Source organism: Ciconia boyciana, chromosome 18 (assembly GCF_034638445.1).
Source record: "Ciconia boyciana chromosome 18, ASM3463844v1, whole genome shotgun sequence".
NCBI lineage: Eukaryota > Metazoa > Chordata > Aves > Ciconiiformes > Ciconiidae > Ciconia > Ciconia boyciana.
Window position 1 is genome coordinate 10,291,032 of NC_132951.1, and position 12,373 is coordinate 10,303,404.

Consider the following 12,373-nt stretch of genomic DNA (forward strand, 5'->3'; position numbering starts at 1 on the left):
TCCTGGTGTCAATCCTGTGTGTAGAAACCCCGGAGGGTTATCTTCGGTCCCCCCTCCCCTGCCAGGGTGGATGCTCTGAGGAGCAAGGGAGGAAATGGGATCCCTGCGTCAGTCCCGAAGAGACCGGCATGGGAACGGGTGGCAGTGAATGCAGCGAGATGGGAGAGAGCGGCTCAGGGAGGGCCCTGTGTGTGCTCTTGGACCGGCCTCAGCTCTGAGTTTTTTTCTTTTCTCTGTCCTTAAATTACAGTGCCTTTCAGCAGCTGGCTTTGAGGCATTGTATGAACACATACAGGTGAGGAATGCCCGGGATCAGTGCAAACGGAGAGCCTGCTCTTTCACTGAGAGGGGGAAAAAGGGTGGGAGTGCGAGCGTCGGTTAGGATCACGTGGTGTTTCTGTGGCAGAGGGACGACTGTAGCCCTGTACAGATGGACAAGTCACTGGTTATCCTCGTCACTTGCCTGTGCTTGATGAGGAGTTGCAGCCTCATTCAGAGATGAGACTTTGCTCATGGGACTGTCGGTGCCGTTTGCTGTCTCGGTACCTAGGTAAGTAAATGACGTTATGCAGGCTTAAAAGAGGATTTCACAGAAATGGCTCCAGTTTGAATGGAGAATGAGGTTGTTTCTGGGGGGGCTGTACCCCGTCTCATAGGGGTCACTCTGCTCTGGGAGCTCTAGGGTGGGTGAGAAGCCTCCCTGCCACCCCCAGCTCATTGCCGTGGAGTTCAGATCATCCTGAGCCTGTCTGCGTGGCCGCTCGTGAAGGGGCTTTGGGTCGGGAAGCTGAACTGTGCCCTGAAGCATGGATGGGCCCCTCTGCCGTGGTACCCCGGGGTGGGCAGTGGGCTCAGAAATAGCTCCAGTGTCCCGGTGAGACTTGGGCTGATGCCAAACTGGTGGGTGGAGGGCACCTCTGCCAGTCTGCCAGCCAGGCTGGCTCCACGCGCTCGCAGCGAGAGAAGGGATCGCGGCAGGAGATGTGTTTGAGGGACCGGGGGAGCTAAGGGGACAGGGGCTGGAGTTAGTGAGCAGCCCAGGATGTTGAAGTGCTCTGCGGTTCTTCTGGTGGGGCTGTTGGTTTTGCAATCCTTGTTTAAGCTCTCCAGGCACGTGGTGACCTTGGTTGGGAGCATGTGACAAATTTGCAGCCAAATTGCTGTATGTGATGGAGATGCTGAACCGGGAATTGGTGAGCTGGATTCTCTCTGGCTCTGGCAGGGAGGGACAGGAGTGTTGCCAGGTCAGAGCTGGGATCCAGCCAGCCCAGTATTACCAACGATATTACTCTTTACCGAAGAGCTGCTGGTATTAGTTCTTCCCGGTCATGAGCTTTGTTCGGCAGCTTCTCTGTTCAGTGGGGAGAAGAGACCTTGCAGGAGCAGCTCATCAAAAGGACATATATATGGGAAAAAACCCCAAAGCACCTCCTTTCGGAGAGCAGATCCAGGGTGTTAATGTTCCTGAGGCCTCAGAAGGGATTGGCACTTACAGCTGCCCCTGGGGAGAACTTCTATATGTTAAGTTTACTATAAAACCTGTGTCAGCTTCTCATGGTGGAAGCTGGAGGAGCAGAGGAGCAATTGCAAATCGCCTTATCTGGGTCCCGAGGTCATCTCTGTGCATGCTGTTTTAAATATATGTATATGTTTAATAATTACTGGACTCATTAATTGACTGCTTGTGCTGGGGAAGGCAGCTGGTAATGACATGGGAACAGAGGCTGAATTTCCAGGAGCGTTGTCAATGTCCCCTGGAGGCATCAGGAGCTTTTCCAGTGGCAGAGTTTGGGGCCAAGCTGTGGGGAGCAGCCGTGCTGCTCTCCTCCCGCATTGATCCCTGTCCTGCTCTGGCTCCTCTCCAAAGCCGTAGAAACTGCCCAGTCTCAGGTTCAGCCCGTGCTGGGGTTCCTCCTGGCACGTCACGACCCACCTTGCCTCCCAGATTCTGCTTCACTCTGCTCTTTCCCTGGCCGATGGGGAGAGCATATTTCCTCTGTCAGCCGCAGCAGCTTTGCCGTAACGCTGCTGCTGCTGCTCAGGAGAGACTAGAAAAATTCCAGCTCTTTCACTAGCTTTTTATGTAGCTCGGTCGTTCATTTGGTGGTTGCAGAGTAGCTTGAGATCTTTCAACCTCCAGGAAGAGCAAAGCCATGTCACCCGGGAGTCCTAGGGCAGATTGTCCTTCCCCCTCCGTAGGCGTTAACTCCCTCCTCTCCTTGGCTTGTCTTCCAGGTACTGAAAGGCTGCAAGAAGCTGAACCTGTCTGTACATTCGGTGGGGCGCATCCCGGGGGGCTATGTCACCAACCACATCTACACCTGGGTGGACCCGCAGGGCCGGAGCGTGTCCCCGCCAACGGGCCTGCCGCACCACCAGAACAGCTCCCTGCGCAAGGACAGCGAGAAGAGGAGCCACCTCCAGCTCCTGCAAGAGGGAGATGAGAAAAAGGTGAGCAAGGGGGAGCAGCCACAGCCCTGGGTGCCTGTCTGTGGTTACCCGTGACCAAGTAGGTGCCAACCCTCTTTGTTCCCTTTACGCTTTTCATTTGTGTGATTCTGGCCTCCCTTGAGGTAGCCTGTCTCTCCTTTAGATCCTGGTTTTCTCCCTTGGTCTGTAGCTTTCCCTCTGTCTCCCCCGAGGAGTCCTGTAGGACAGGATGGATTGGCTTTGTTCCCATTTAACACAAGTAGAACCCGAGCTGGAGATAAGGTGTGGTCCAGATGCAGACTCGTCTGGCGGTGCGGGTGCTGCTAGGAACAGCAGTCAAACCAGGAGTTGCTTTTAAGGCTTTTTCCCAAGCAGGCTGTTCTGGCCGGAGGCCCGCTGCCAACATGGTCACTGAGAGGCTGACATAGATGTTATGTTCAGGAGGGCTTGTGGATTTGGAGGACTAGATCTCAGACTGCTTTACTGCCCTTCTTCCTGCATTTCAGGTGTTTCCGTGAGGCTTTTTTGGGTCTCTTGGCAGTTTTATTTAAGTAAAAAACCCCAATTTTTCTCTTCCAAAAATGCTATAAAATAAAACGGATTATTTTCCTTTTCCATTTGGGGAGAGGCAGGCTGAGCCAGGAAGGGCCTGAGCAGTGCCTGTGCAAAAAGCCCCGTCCAGTGAAGAAGGAGTGGGGAAGGGAACGGCTTTCATAATGGTACCCAGGGGAGCTGGTGGTGGCCAGTGCTGGCCGCTCCAGCGGGGCCTGGATCTCGGGCCTTTGACAGAAAGGAAAGCATATCAGCACATCTAATTCCCAGTCGTCTTCTCTTACTGTGAGCCTGCCCTCCTTTGAAATAGGCTTATTGTAAGTGAAGCCAGCAGAGGATTTGTTCAAGCTGCAATATCTGATCTCGGGGATTTTGTGTTTCTTCTCCCTCATGTTTCCCGTGCCCAAACGGACCTGGAGACTTGTAGACGCAGAGGAACAGTGCTCAGATGCCCTTGCAGCGAGGCGTAGGCTGGAGGGACAGACTCTGCTCGCTGTCCCGGTGGTGATGGATAGGGAACCTGTTCGTCCTGTGCAAGCAGGACGCGGTGTTGCCTCACCAGCATTCGTGGGATAGCCAAGTACTGTCATACGAGTGAGCGGGGTGCTTGCTTCCCAGAGGCACAGAGTTCCTTGGAGCCTCCATCCTGTTACCCTGAGATCACGGTGGCTGTCCCCAGCGCTTTGATTGTACGCCCAAAATATCCTCAGCTCCTCCTGGAAAGGCTGTGGAGGGATCTGTAAGGTGGAGCCTCCAGTCTCAGCCAGAGAGGGGGAAAAAAAAAATCTAATACAGGATGAGGCAGTTAGCTGATGAAATACTCATGTGGGCCACAAGGGAGAAGGGCCCATTATTTTTACTTTAAGGAGAAGAGAAAAGCAGCCGCTGCTGGCTTGTGGGCGTCCCCCACCCGCTACCGCTCGGTGTCACCTTGATACAGCAGGCAGCGACTCTTTGAAGCTGTAGGTAGGAGATGTTTCTCTGCACATCGTTCCTTTAGTCCTCGCTGCGTAGCGACATGAAATGCTTAGCAGCCTGAAGCTGTACACATCCCTGCCCGGTGCCTGAGCCTCGCACGGCCCCAGACGGCCCCGTCCCGTCAGTCCCTAGGGAGATGCGATTGCCGGTGCCCCGGCTGTCTCTGGGCAGCTCGGCTGCTGCATGGGCCGGTTATCAGACCAAAGCTCCCTCCTCTGTGCTGCTCCTGGTCCTGAGCTCGTCAGGGCTGTCTCCTAGGGAAGGGGAGAAAATGAATCCAACTGAACTTTGCAAGTTAAAGGAGCCTTAATTACCATAGCTTAATCTGCTTTGGAAGCTAAGGAAGCCACGTTGAATGAAGGCCACGTTAAACTTCGAAGAGTGTCCGTGCTGGGCTTGGCGGCTGTGGATACGCTCCCTGCCACGGCGTGAGGGGGCCCTGGCTCCGAGTCCCCCACCGCGGCACCTTTCTAGCTGAGCTGGGCTGCAGGACCGTGGCTGTCCTTGTTCTGAGCTGTGCTTCTCAGGTGCTGTTGCTGCGGTGCCTCTTTGTGGCAGTGCTGCACTTGCAGAGCGCTTGGAAGATTTGCCAGCCTTGGGTGGGATGCCCAGTCTTCATGGTGCTACCAGCTTGTGGCTTGCTGGCTGCAGGACCTTTTGCCCGGGTGTGAGGTGTGGTGAACAGCCTCGCACACCACCTCGCTCTTCCAAAATCTGAGCTTGTTCTTCCATTCCTTGGTGCTGCTTCACGCAGTCAGACAGCCCTTTGACTTCTCGTAGTGGAGGATCGTGCTTTGACCCCAGGGCAGGGGGGCGAAGGCCCCTCTATTAACCTGGGAAGAGTCAATGAGAGTTGCAGGAAATGTTTGAAGCTCACAGAAATGGGTGTGCAAAGGTCTGATGCAGAGGGCAGCGTTCAGCCTTCTCCTGGCACTACTCTGCACGGCACGTCAGCAGTGACGCCGGTCACTCCGTGGTTCCCGTCCTGCCCCTCGGTGCCACGCTGGCTGTGAACGTTTCTAACAGAAGCTATCAACTGTGTGGTGTTTCAGTCCTGGGATCCCCACACAGCTCTGGTGGCCCTTGGCTCCCTCTGCTACTCCAGACTTGACTTGTTGTGCACGACTCCGGAGTGCCTGCTGCTCTGCTGTAGCGCAGCTCTCGGCGCTGCCTGGAGGCCTTCTCCTTGCCCTGTTAACCGGCCTCCGTCCTTGCTGACCACAAGCACGATGCACCTTTCTCCCTAGCCGGCTGGCTCGGTGGTTCAGAAGTGCTTTCAGCAACAGCTGTTAGCACTGGTGGGACCTGAGGTTGCCCAGAACAGCACCCTGACCCCTCTGCTCCTTGCGCTGCCTTGAGCCTGCCTCCAAACCCAGCTCCTCCTCACAGCCCTGCTCAGTGGTGTCAATGTGCGAGGCTTGGTGTGCATGTTGCAATAACCTCCACTCCTGAATTCCCTTCTGTAGGACCGGCAAAAGAAAATTACTGGATGGTACAACTTTTAAATGACCAAGGCCACCCAGACACTTCTGTATCCAGTGGCACCGGCCTTGCCAGCTGCAGGTGAAAGCGAGCCCCACCGCGACCGAAGGCTGGCTGGCAGTGGGGAGAGCCTGACCCAGTCGGTGGATTTGAGAGGGGTGGTTTGGTGTGACTGCCTGTGTCGTCGGTCTGAACACATGCTCCAGGGCACGAAGTAGCTGAGTCGCTTTGTCCTGACGTACTGAGCACCACTGAGAGATGAAAACACGTCCCAGAACATGGGAACAGCCTGCCTCTAGTATTTTCTCTTTTTATTTGTATGTGTAGAGAGGCATAGATATATTTAACTGTTGAAAGAGGGGTTATTCTGTTCACAAATATCATGCAAATAAATGCAACATATCCCTGGTTAATTCAGCCCGGTCAACTGGAATTGACAGGTACCCCCGAGGGCTATTTGATTTCTGGATGGTTTTACATTCTGAGGGGAGGGCTGGGGATTAGTTGGTTATTTTTTTCCCGCCTCTCTCTCCTATTTCTAATCGATCTGAATGTCCTGGAATACATATGCAAAGGCTTTCAAACAGGCACCGTTTGGGAGAGTAGAGCAGAGATCAGACTTCAGCCCTACAGCAGGAGGCCGGAGCGATGTAAACCAGCAAGTTTGTTAACGTTTTGCTACAGTTCAGTAAGCCTGCAACGCTGCTGTAGTGTGGGTGATATTTCCAGCTTTTGCAAGGTTAAATTCAAGGTTGGTGGAGGCATCCGACATTCATCAGGCAATAGAGATATCCCTGTCTGGCTGCCTTTCCCTCCAGCACATCTGTTCTGTATGCCTGAAAGGATGGGGTTTGTAGCACAGTTTAACAAGTTTGCTTATCTATAGGCAGAAGCATTCATTATCAAAAGGCTTGAAATGGAAACCGCTGCTGTGGCGTGCGTGTGATAGTGTAACCGATCCGTCTGGCGGCGGAGGGATCCGGTGCGTGGCTGCGGGCTCCCGGGCGGTGGGCTGGAGGCGTGGAGCAGATGGGCTGGACTGGTGTGCAGCCAGGGTGGTTGGGCTTTCGGCTGACAGGTCGGTCGGTCTGACCTCCTTGGATAGCTTTGCTGTAGCACAGGTTTAGTGCAGAAGGCAGCCAGCGTTGCTGGGCTAGGGCTGGCACATTCCTTGCCCTTGGCTTTCTGTCGTATTTTTGTGTGGACGCTGGGATTTCTTTGCTGTCAGCTGTGGAAGAAGCCATTATGGGGCTTTGGGAAGCTACTGGTGGAGCGTCAGCTGACTGTCCCCTGGCTTTGCTTTCACCGTCCTGTTTCAGTCAGTGGTTCTGGGCCAAAATCCAGCTTGCACCAAGCCTGGGTTAGGGGCTATTCTGTGTGGATGAGCGGGAGGTGAATGCTAAGATCTGGGCCAATTATTCAGTGTAGACCTGACCTAGCACGAATGATCTCTCTTAAGAAGGCACAAGAAGGGATGCGAGAATTAAAGGAATGGAGGGTTGAGGGAGGTGCTGGCACTTGTATGCACTTGCGGTTGTGCAAGTTATTGCAAATCTTTACACTTTCCATGTCTGTGTTGTCTGTGGCAGGTTGAAAAGATGGCTCTGTTTCCCAAGTTTTGCTATTATTAGTTTCCTGCAGTAAGGGCAGCCTTCCCTCTAGTCGTAATCAGTGGATCCCGTGTTTCATCAGAGCCCCGTGCCCATCTTCCCCGTAGGTGAAGTAGCCAGTGACGGTGGTCAGTAATAACCATGAAACGAAGGGCTTGCACTAGTGCGAAGCTCTGGTGAACGTTCTTGGAGCCACCTACCTCCAGGACAGACACAGCGGCAGGTCGCAGTCCCCCAGCACCATCCCAACGGAGGATGTAGCCTGCTTGCTGCAGAGATGGGACCTGCTTCCAGGGGTCACCTTGTGCTTCAGAGCGCTTTGGGTTTTGTGATCTGTTCAGGCTTAAGTCCTCTACGTTTTTTCACAACACCAAGGAAAATTTGTGCTGTGAGTTGTCATTAATGTAATTCTGGGATCAACAGCTTATTTCATTAAAAGCACTTTGGAAACCATCAGCCAGCAAAAACTGGTAGGTGCTGCTGAGCTGGGAGGAAGATGAACTGTGCAAAATGCTCTGCAAGTGTCGGACTGCTAATTCTCTGAGAAACGCCGTTTCATCAGCTGAATCGTTGCTCTAATGTGCTTATTGCCAGGGGAGCTGCTTATTCCTTTAAGCTTTTTTTGCAGCAGAAAAAAAGAAAATATACATAAAGAGAGTGCAAACTTGCCTTCAGGCAGTTCTGTATTCAAAAGTAGCTACAATTATTATTAAAAAAAAAAAAGAAAAAATATCTGTGATAACATTGCGTGGCTTGAATGTTTGAGACTCTAATGGTGACTACTTGAGCATGAAGGATAAGAGATGCCGGAGAGATAGGAAGGATTTCTTTCTATTAGACTGTAATGACGTTTTCAGTGCGAAGTGATACAGTTCCCCGCGTCTCTCACTGCTTGCTCTGACCTTGCTGGGGTTTGCTTTGCTTCACAGCTAGAAGCCTCTCCAGGCTGCTTGGGGGTATGTGGTCAGCTCCCCGCTTGCCCGCAGGTTTCCTGTGGTGACTGGAGGATGTGATGTGAGCCGCTGGTCCCCCCCTTCTCTGGGGATAAAAGGAATCCTTCTGCCTTGGGTGGTCTGTAGCGCTGTCCCAGCAGACTTACCCCAAAACGTCCCTTGGGTCAGGCCTCAGCTCACGCTGGCAGGCAACGGTGCCACCTCTTCATTATTTCAGGCACTTGAAGCAGAAAAAGCACCCAAAAGTGATAATTGTGCCCCAGAGGTACGGAGCGCTGCGGGAGCGGAGCACTGCCCCGCCGGGAGGCAGCCGTTGGGCTCAAGAGCTGGGCAGCCCTGCTGGGCTGAGCCTCGGGATCAGGCCCTGGGGCAGAGGACTCGGTTTAGAGACTGCCCTGCGCTGCTTCTGTGTTGCCCGCCTGTCCCTCTGCTCCGAGCATCACCTCTCAGCCGTGGGAGATGCTCGCTGCCCCGGCGCACCCCTGCTGCAAGAACCGGCTTGCAAATCGGCGCCCACACGTGCCCGTTGCGTAGCCAAAGGCAGCGCCGTAGCTGCGCCAATATTAAACACACTGGGAGGTGGCTGCCAGCGTAGGTGTGACAGCAAAGTCCCCAGCATGGCCTTACAAAGCCTGCCCTGGAAGGGGGGTTGGTGTTGAGCTGGCTCTGATGGATCCGGCTCCCCTAGCAGCTCTGACTCTGCTGCTCCCGGTACCTCAGTTAATGGGTCGTGAGCTGGCTCTGCGTTCCTGTGAGCTGTGCTCGCACGTTTGCAGGATGTCTAGACATAAGCCAGTGGGGTTTCCTTGGTAAGTAGGAGGAGGATGAGCCCTGCGAGCCTCCTTCAGTGTTGTTTTTGTTGTTTGGTAGCAGTAATGGCATGGAAATAGCTGTCAGCATGAGTGAAACCTTCTCGGCCACTCACGCAGCTGCGTGCTGAATTGTACTGATGCAGTGTAATTCTTGTCTGAAAGTGCTTTTTCTAATGGTAAAATTGAATCTGTCAACAGGTAATTTCATAAACCCAGAGAAAAGAAATCCCATGCAAGAATCAGCTCAGAGCAAATGCCTTACTGACGATAGCAATTTTTTCCTTCATTTCCTGTTACAGGAGGTGGCAGCTGTTTCAGTGTTAAAATTGAAATTAAAATTGTGACCCTGGTCTTCCAAATGCTCGGGGCTGGACGCAGCCTTGGTGCGGCACGGGGAGGAGGTGGGGGCCGTGCAGCGCCTGTGCTGCCGTGAGCCTGGGAATAGCTGGCCCTACTCCGCAAGGCGCGGGGGGTTACCTCGCCTGGCTGTCCTTGGGTTCCCCCCCGCAGAATAGCTGCCCTCCTGCACAGCCGTGCTTGCTGCCTCTGTTTCGGGATGGTGCTAGGACAGCCGTGCGTTCAGCAGCCTGGAGCGATTCCAGCTCTCCCCGATATTAGCCCCTGAGGTATGTTACAGCTTCTCCCTCTGAGCTTCAGCCTGGCAGCAGAACAGGGGGAGAGCCGAGGAGAGAGGAAACGTAAAGTGGAAGCGTAACCAAAATGCTCTCTTCTGGGACAAGACTTGCACAGGAGTGTTAATCATACGTGTACAAGCCTCCTTACTTGAGTGGAAAAGCCCAAGCAGAAGGGCTTGGTCCAGGAAACGGTGTGTTGGGGGTCTCTTCCCCGCGGGGCCCAGGATCGGCGCTTTCCGTCGTGGCAGGATCTAGTCACAGCGGTGGGAACACCGGGAACCACAGCCTGGTCACAGCGGACGCATGTAGCTCCCTCCTTGGGCACCAGCTTGGCTTGTGCTTCGCCATCAGCCCGCAGTCTCCCTCCTACCCCACAGCCGTGCCTGGAGCGTGGGCACGCGGCGTGGGAGAGATTCCCTCAACAGGGATGGCAGCGGCTGGGGACAGTGCTGTGCCTGGGGCAGCCGGCAAGACAGTGCCAAGCCCACCTCACGCCATCTCTGCGGCGCGTCCCCGCCCCTGGAGACAGCCCCTCGGAGACAGGAGGCCCTTGGGAATAGTGTGCAAAACAGTCCCCTCTTATCCCTAAGCCCTTAACGCGGAGTGACTCAGCCTTTGCTTCATCCTGGCAATCAGCTTATCTCTCGGTTTGGCTCCTGAACGCTTTCTCTCCGCTCCTCCTTCCCGCCTCCCTCATCGCTCCCCACTCTGCTCACGCTGAGCCCCCTGCCTGCGAGCACTCGCTTTATTTCTCAGCTATTCCCTAAATCTGCAGTTTGTCAATAAGCCGAGTGCTCCAAGGGTTATTTCTCTGGCCCCTGCTGCAGCCACGCTTTTCCCTGCAGCCTGAGTTTCTATTGCGATTTGCCCAGGGTTTATTTGGAGAGGCGTAGGTATTAGTTGATTAAGAAATGCAGTTAAGCCCTCAACAACCCAACTTTCTGCGATTGCCAACAGCAACATATTTTTAAGTAGTGCTTAGGTTTTCTCACGCAGCTTGGGTTTGCAGGAAGGTCTTTCAGACCTTTATTGCTCAGGGCTGCGTTCATTGCTTGCTGCTTCTTGAAGACGGGGTTTGCCTGGTACATGTGTAAGCAAACCAGCTCACCCAGCAGCACGTCAGGTTTATAGGGAGAGGGAGTATCTCTTACTCGATCTGATGATACCGGGGTGGGGAGAGCAGCTTCTCAGCTTACCAGCCCGTCCGGATAGTGTTAAAGGGAAATGTAAATGTCTTGAGATGGAGCTACCCCTCGTGTTGGTAACTCCCGTGGAGTGCTGGCACATCTATTTGTTGTTTGGGGACTCGTAGGGAGGGAGTGTTGCCGTTACCAGTCCAGTTTGACTCTGATCTGTGCTTGCATGCACTTTGCTGCATTTCTGCTACTCGTATTTTTCCCAGAGTTGGGGAATTTTAGAAAGATATGGCCACAGTGTGGCAAAGAAGTTACAATAGAAGGGAAACCCTGAATGTCATTAGACAAATGGGGAGAAAAGAGAAGGACTTTGGAAAAGTATAGTATTTTTCTGGTTTTAATAAAACCCAGTGAAATGTTCTACAAAGTAATCATTCTATGTCCAGAGTGATCTTTTCATGTAAAGAGAAAGCTAAACCGCCCTTGATTTTGACAAGCAGACGCTCTGCTGGGTGGGCACAATGCCCCCTCTCCTCCCCGGCCTGAAGCATGACGGTCTCTTCATGGTCCCAGTACAATGCTTCAGCCCTAGCATTGTTTCCAGCGCTTTGTGCACTTTAAAGCAGAGGAGGGACTAACCCAGGGAACGCCGGGTTTGCGCAGCCCTGGACAAGGACGCTGGTACAGGCAGATAATGTCTTCCCGTTCTCCCTCTCCGGCTTTCCGCAGTACAGCCGCTTCTGGAGTGCGGGGAGCCTGCCCGCGCTGGCAGTGCCTTCGTGGGATCACCCCAACTTCAGCTCACAGATCCGTAAAACACGTGCAGCTGAGGAGGCATTAATGCAGTTGCCAGCCAGCTGTGATACCGGTATAGAAAAGTAGGAGCTGTTTTGGCATCCATTTCTTAAAGTACAAAATTTTGCAGTCCTTGGGTAGCTTTATGTCCTGCTGCTGATTTCTGCCTTGCTGCTGCACCACCACCAAGACAGGAGATGGGTTTTCAATACCAGCCTCTCTGAGGCTGGACTAAATTCCCTGTGTGATGCTGTGTCCTCTGGAGAGGCAGGTTAATTAGTGACCTGAAGCTGGAAATGACTTTTCCATCCAGGTAAATGTGCAAGCTTTTGATTTGACTGTGATGAAGAGCTTTAAATATAAAAGCCATTCACAAACAGTCTGTTTCTGGTTGTTTCTATCAGTGTGAAACACATTTGGGCTTTTCTCATTACTTTTTATTCCTGCTGTCTGCTTTTCTCCAGAATTGACTTAAAAGTTGGGACAAAAGAAAAAAAAAAACCCCAGAGTTATTCATTTAGAAAATGTCATGCAGGGAGTGAACAAAGGCTATTTTAAATTGAGAGTCCTCAAGGGAGCTAAACACAGGCTTTCTCATTCACTCTGAATTCTCACCTGAACTTTCATATATCATCAGGCCCTCTGAGTAGGAGGGGTTGGAAGAAGGCAGATGGGAAGCTGGCTGATAGCTCTGGCGTGCCTTGCAAAATCAGCCCTGCGGCCAGCGTTTGGTGGGGAAAAGAGCTGTGCAGGTGCTGCGCGGTGCTTCAGCCCCTCCGAGGTTTGTGTTATCCAACGTCTGTTGCAGCATGTGCTGCCTGTTCCGGGCGGGACAGGTGGAAAATCTGTGCTAGCGTTCTTCATTAGAGATAATAAGGCACACGGCTGTGCGGAGAGGAGTCCCGAGTGCCTTCTGCGCCTGGGACAGGCGGGGTGCCCGGGTGGGGTGTGCGGCGAAGCTGCCGTCTGCAGCGACCAGCGGCCGCTGCG

General features: G+C 53.4%; 1 protein-coding gene across 3 annotated transcripts in view; it reads left to right on the forward strand.

Annotated features, from left to right (window-relative positions):
- Window positions 1–12,373, forward strand: part of WHRN (whirlin) — a 56,758-nt gene that overhangs the window by 15,660 nt on the left and 28,725 nt on the right. For all 3 annotated transcript variants that reach the window (XM_072883142.1, XM_072883144.1, XM_072883143.1), the window contains exon 2: window positions 2,236–2,451. In XM_072883142.1, coding sequence (XP_072739243.1) covers window positions 2,236–2,451 — 216 coding nt within the window. The remainder of the gene's footprint in view (window positions 1–2,235; window positions 2,452–12,373) is intronic.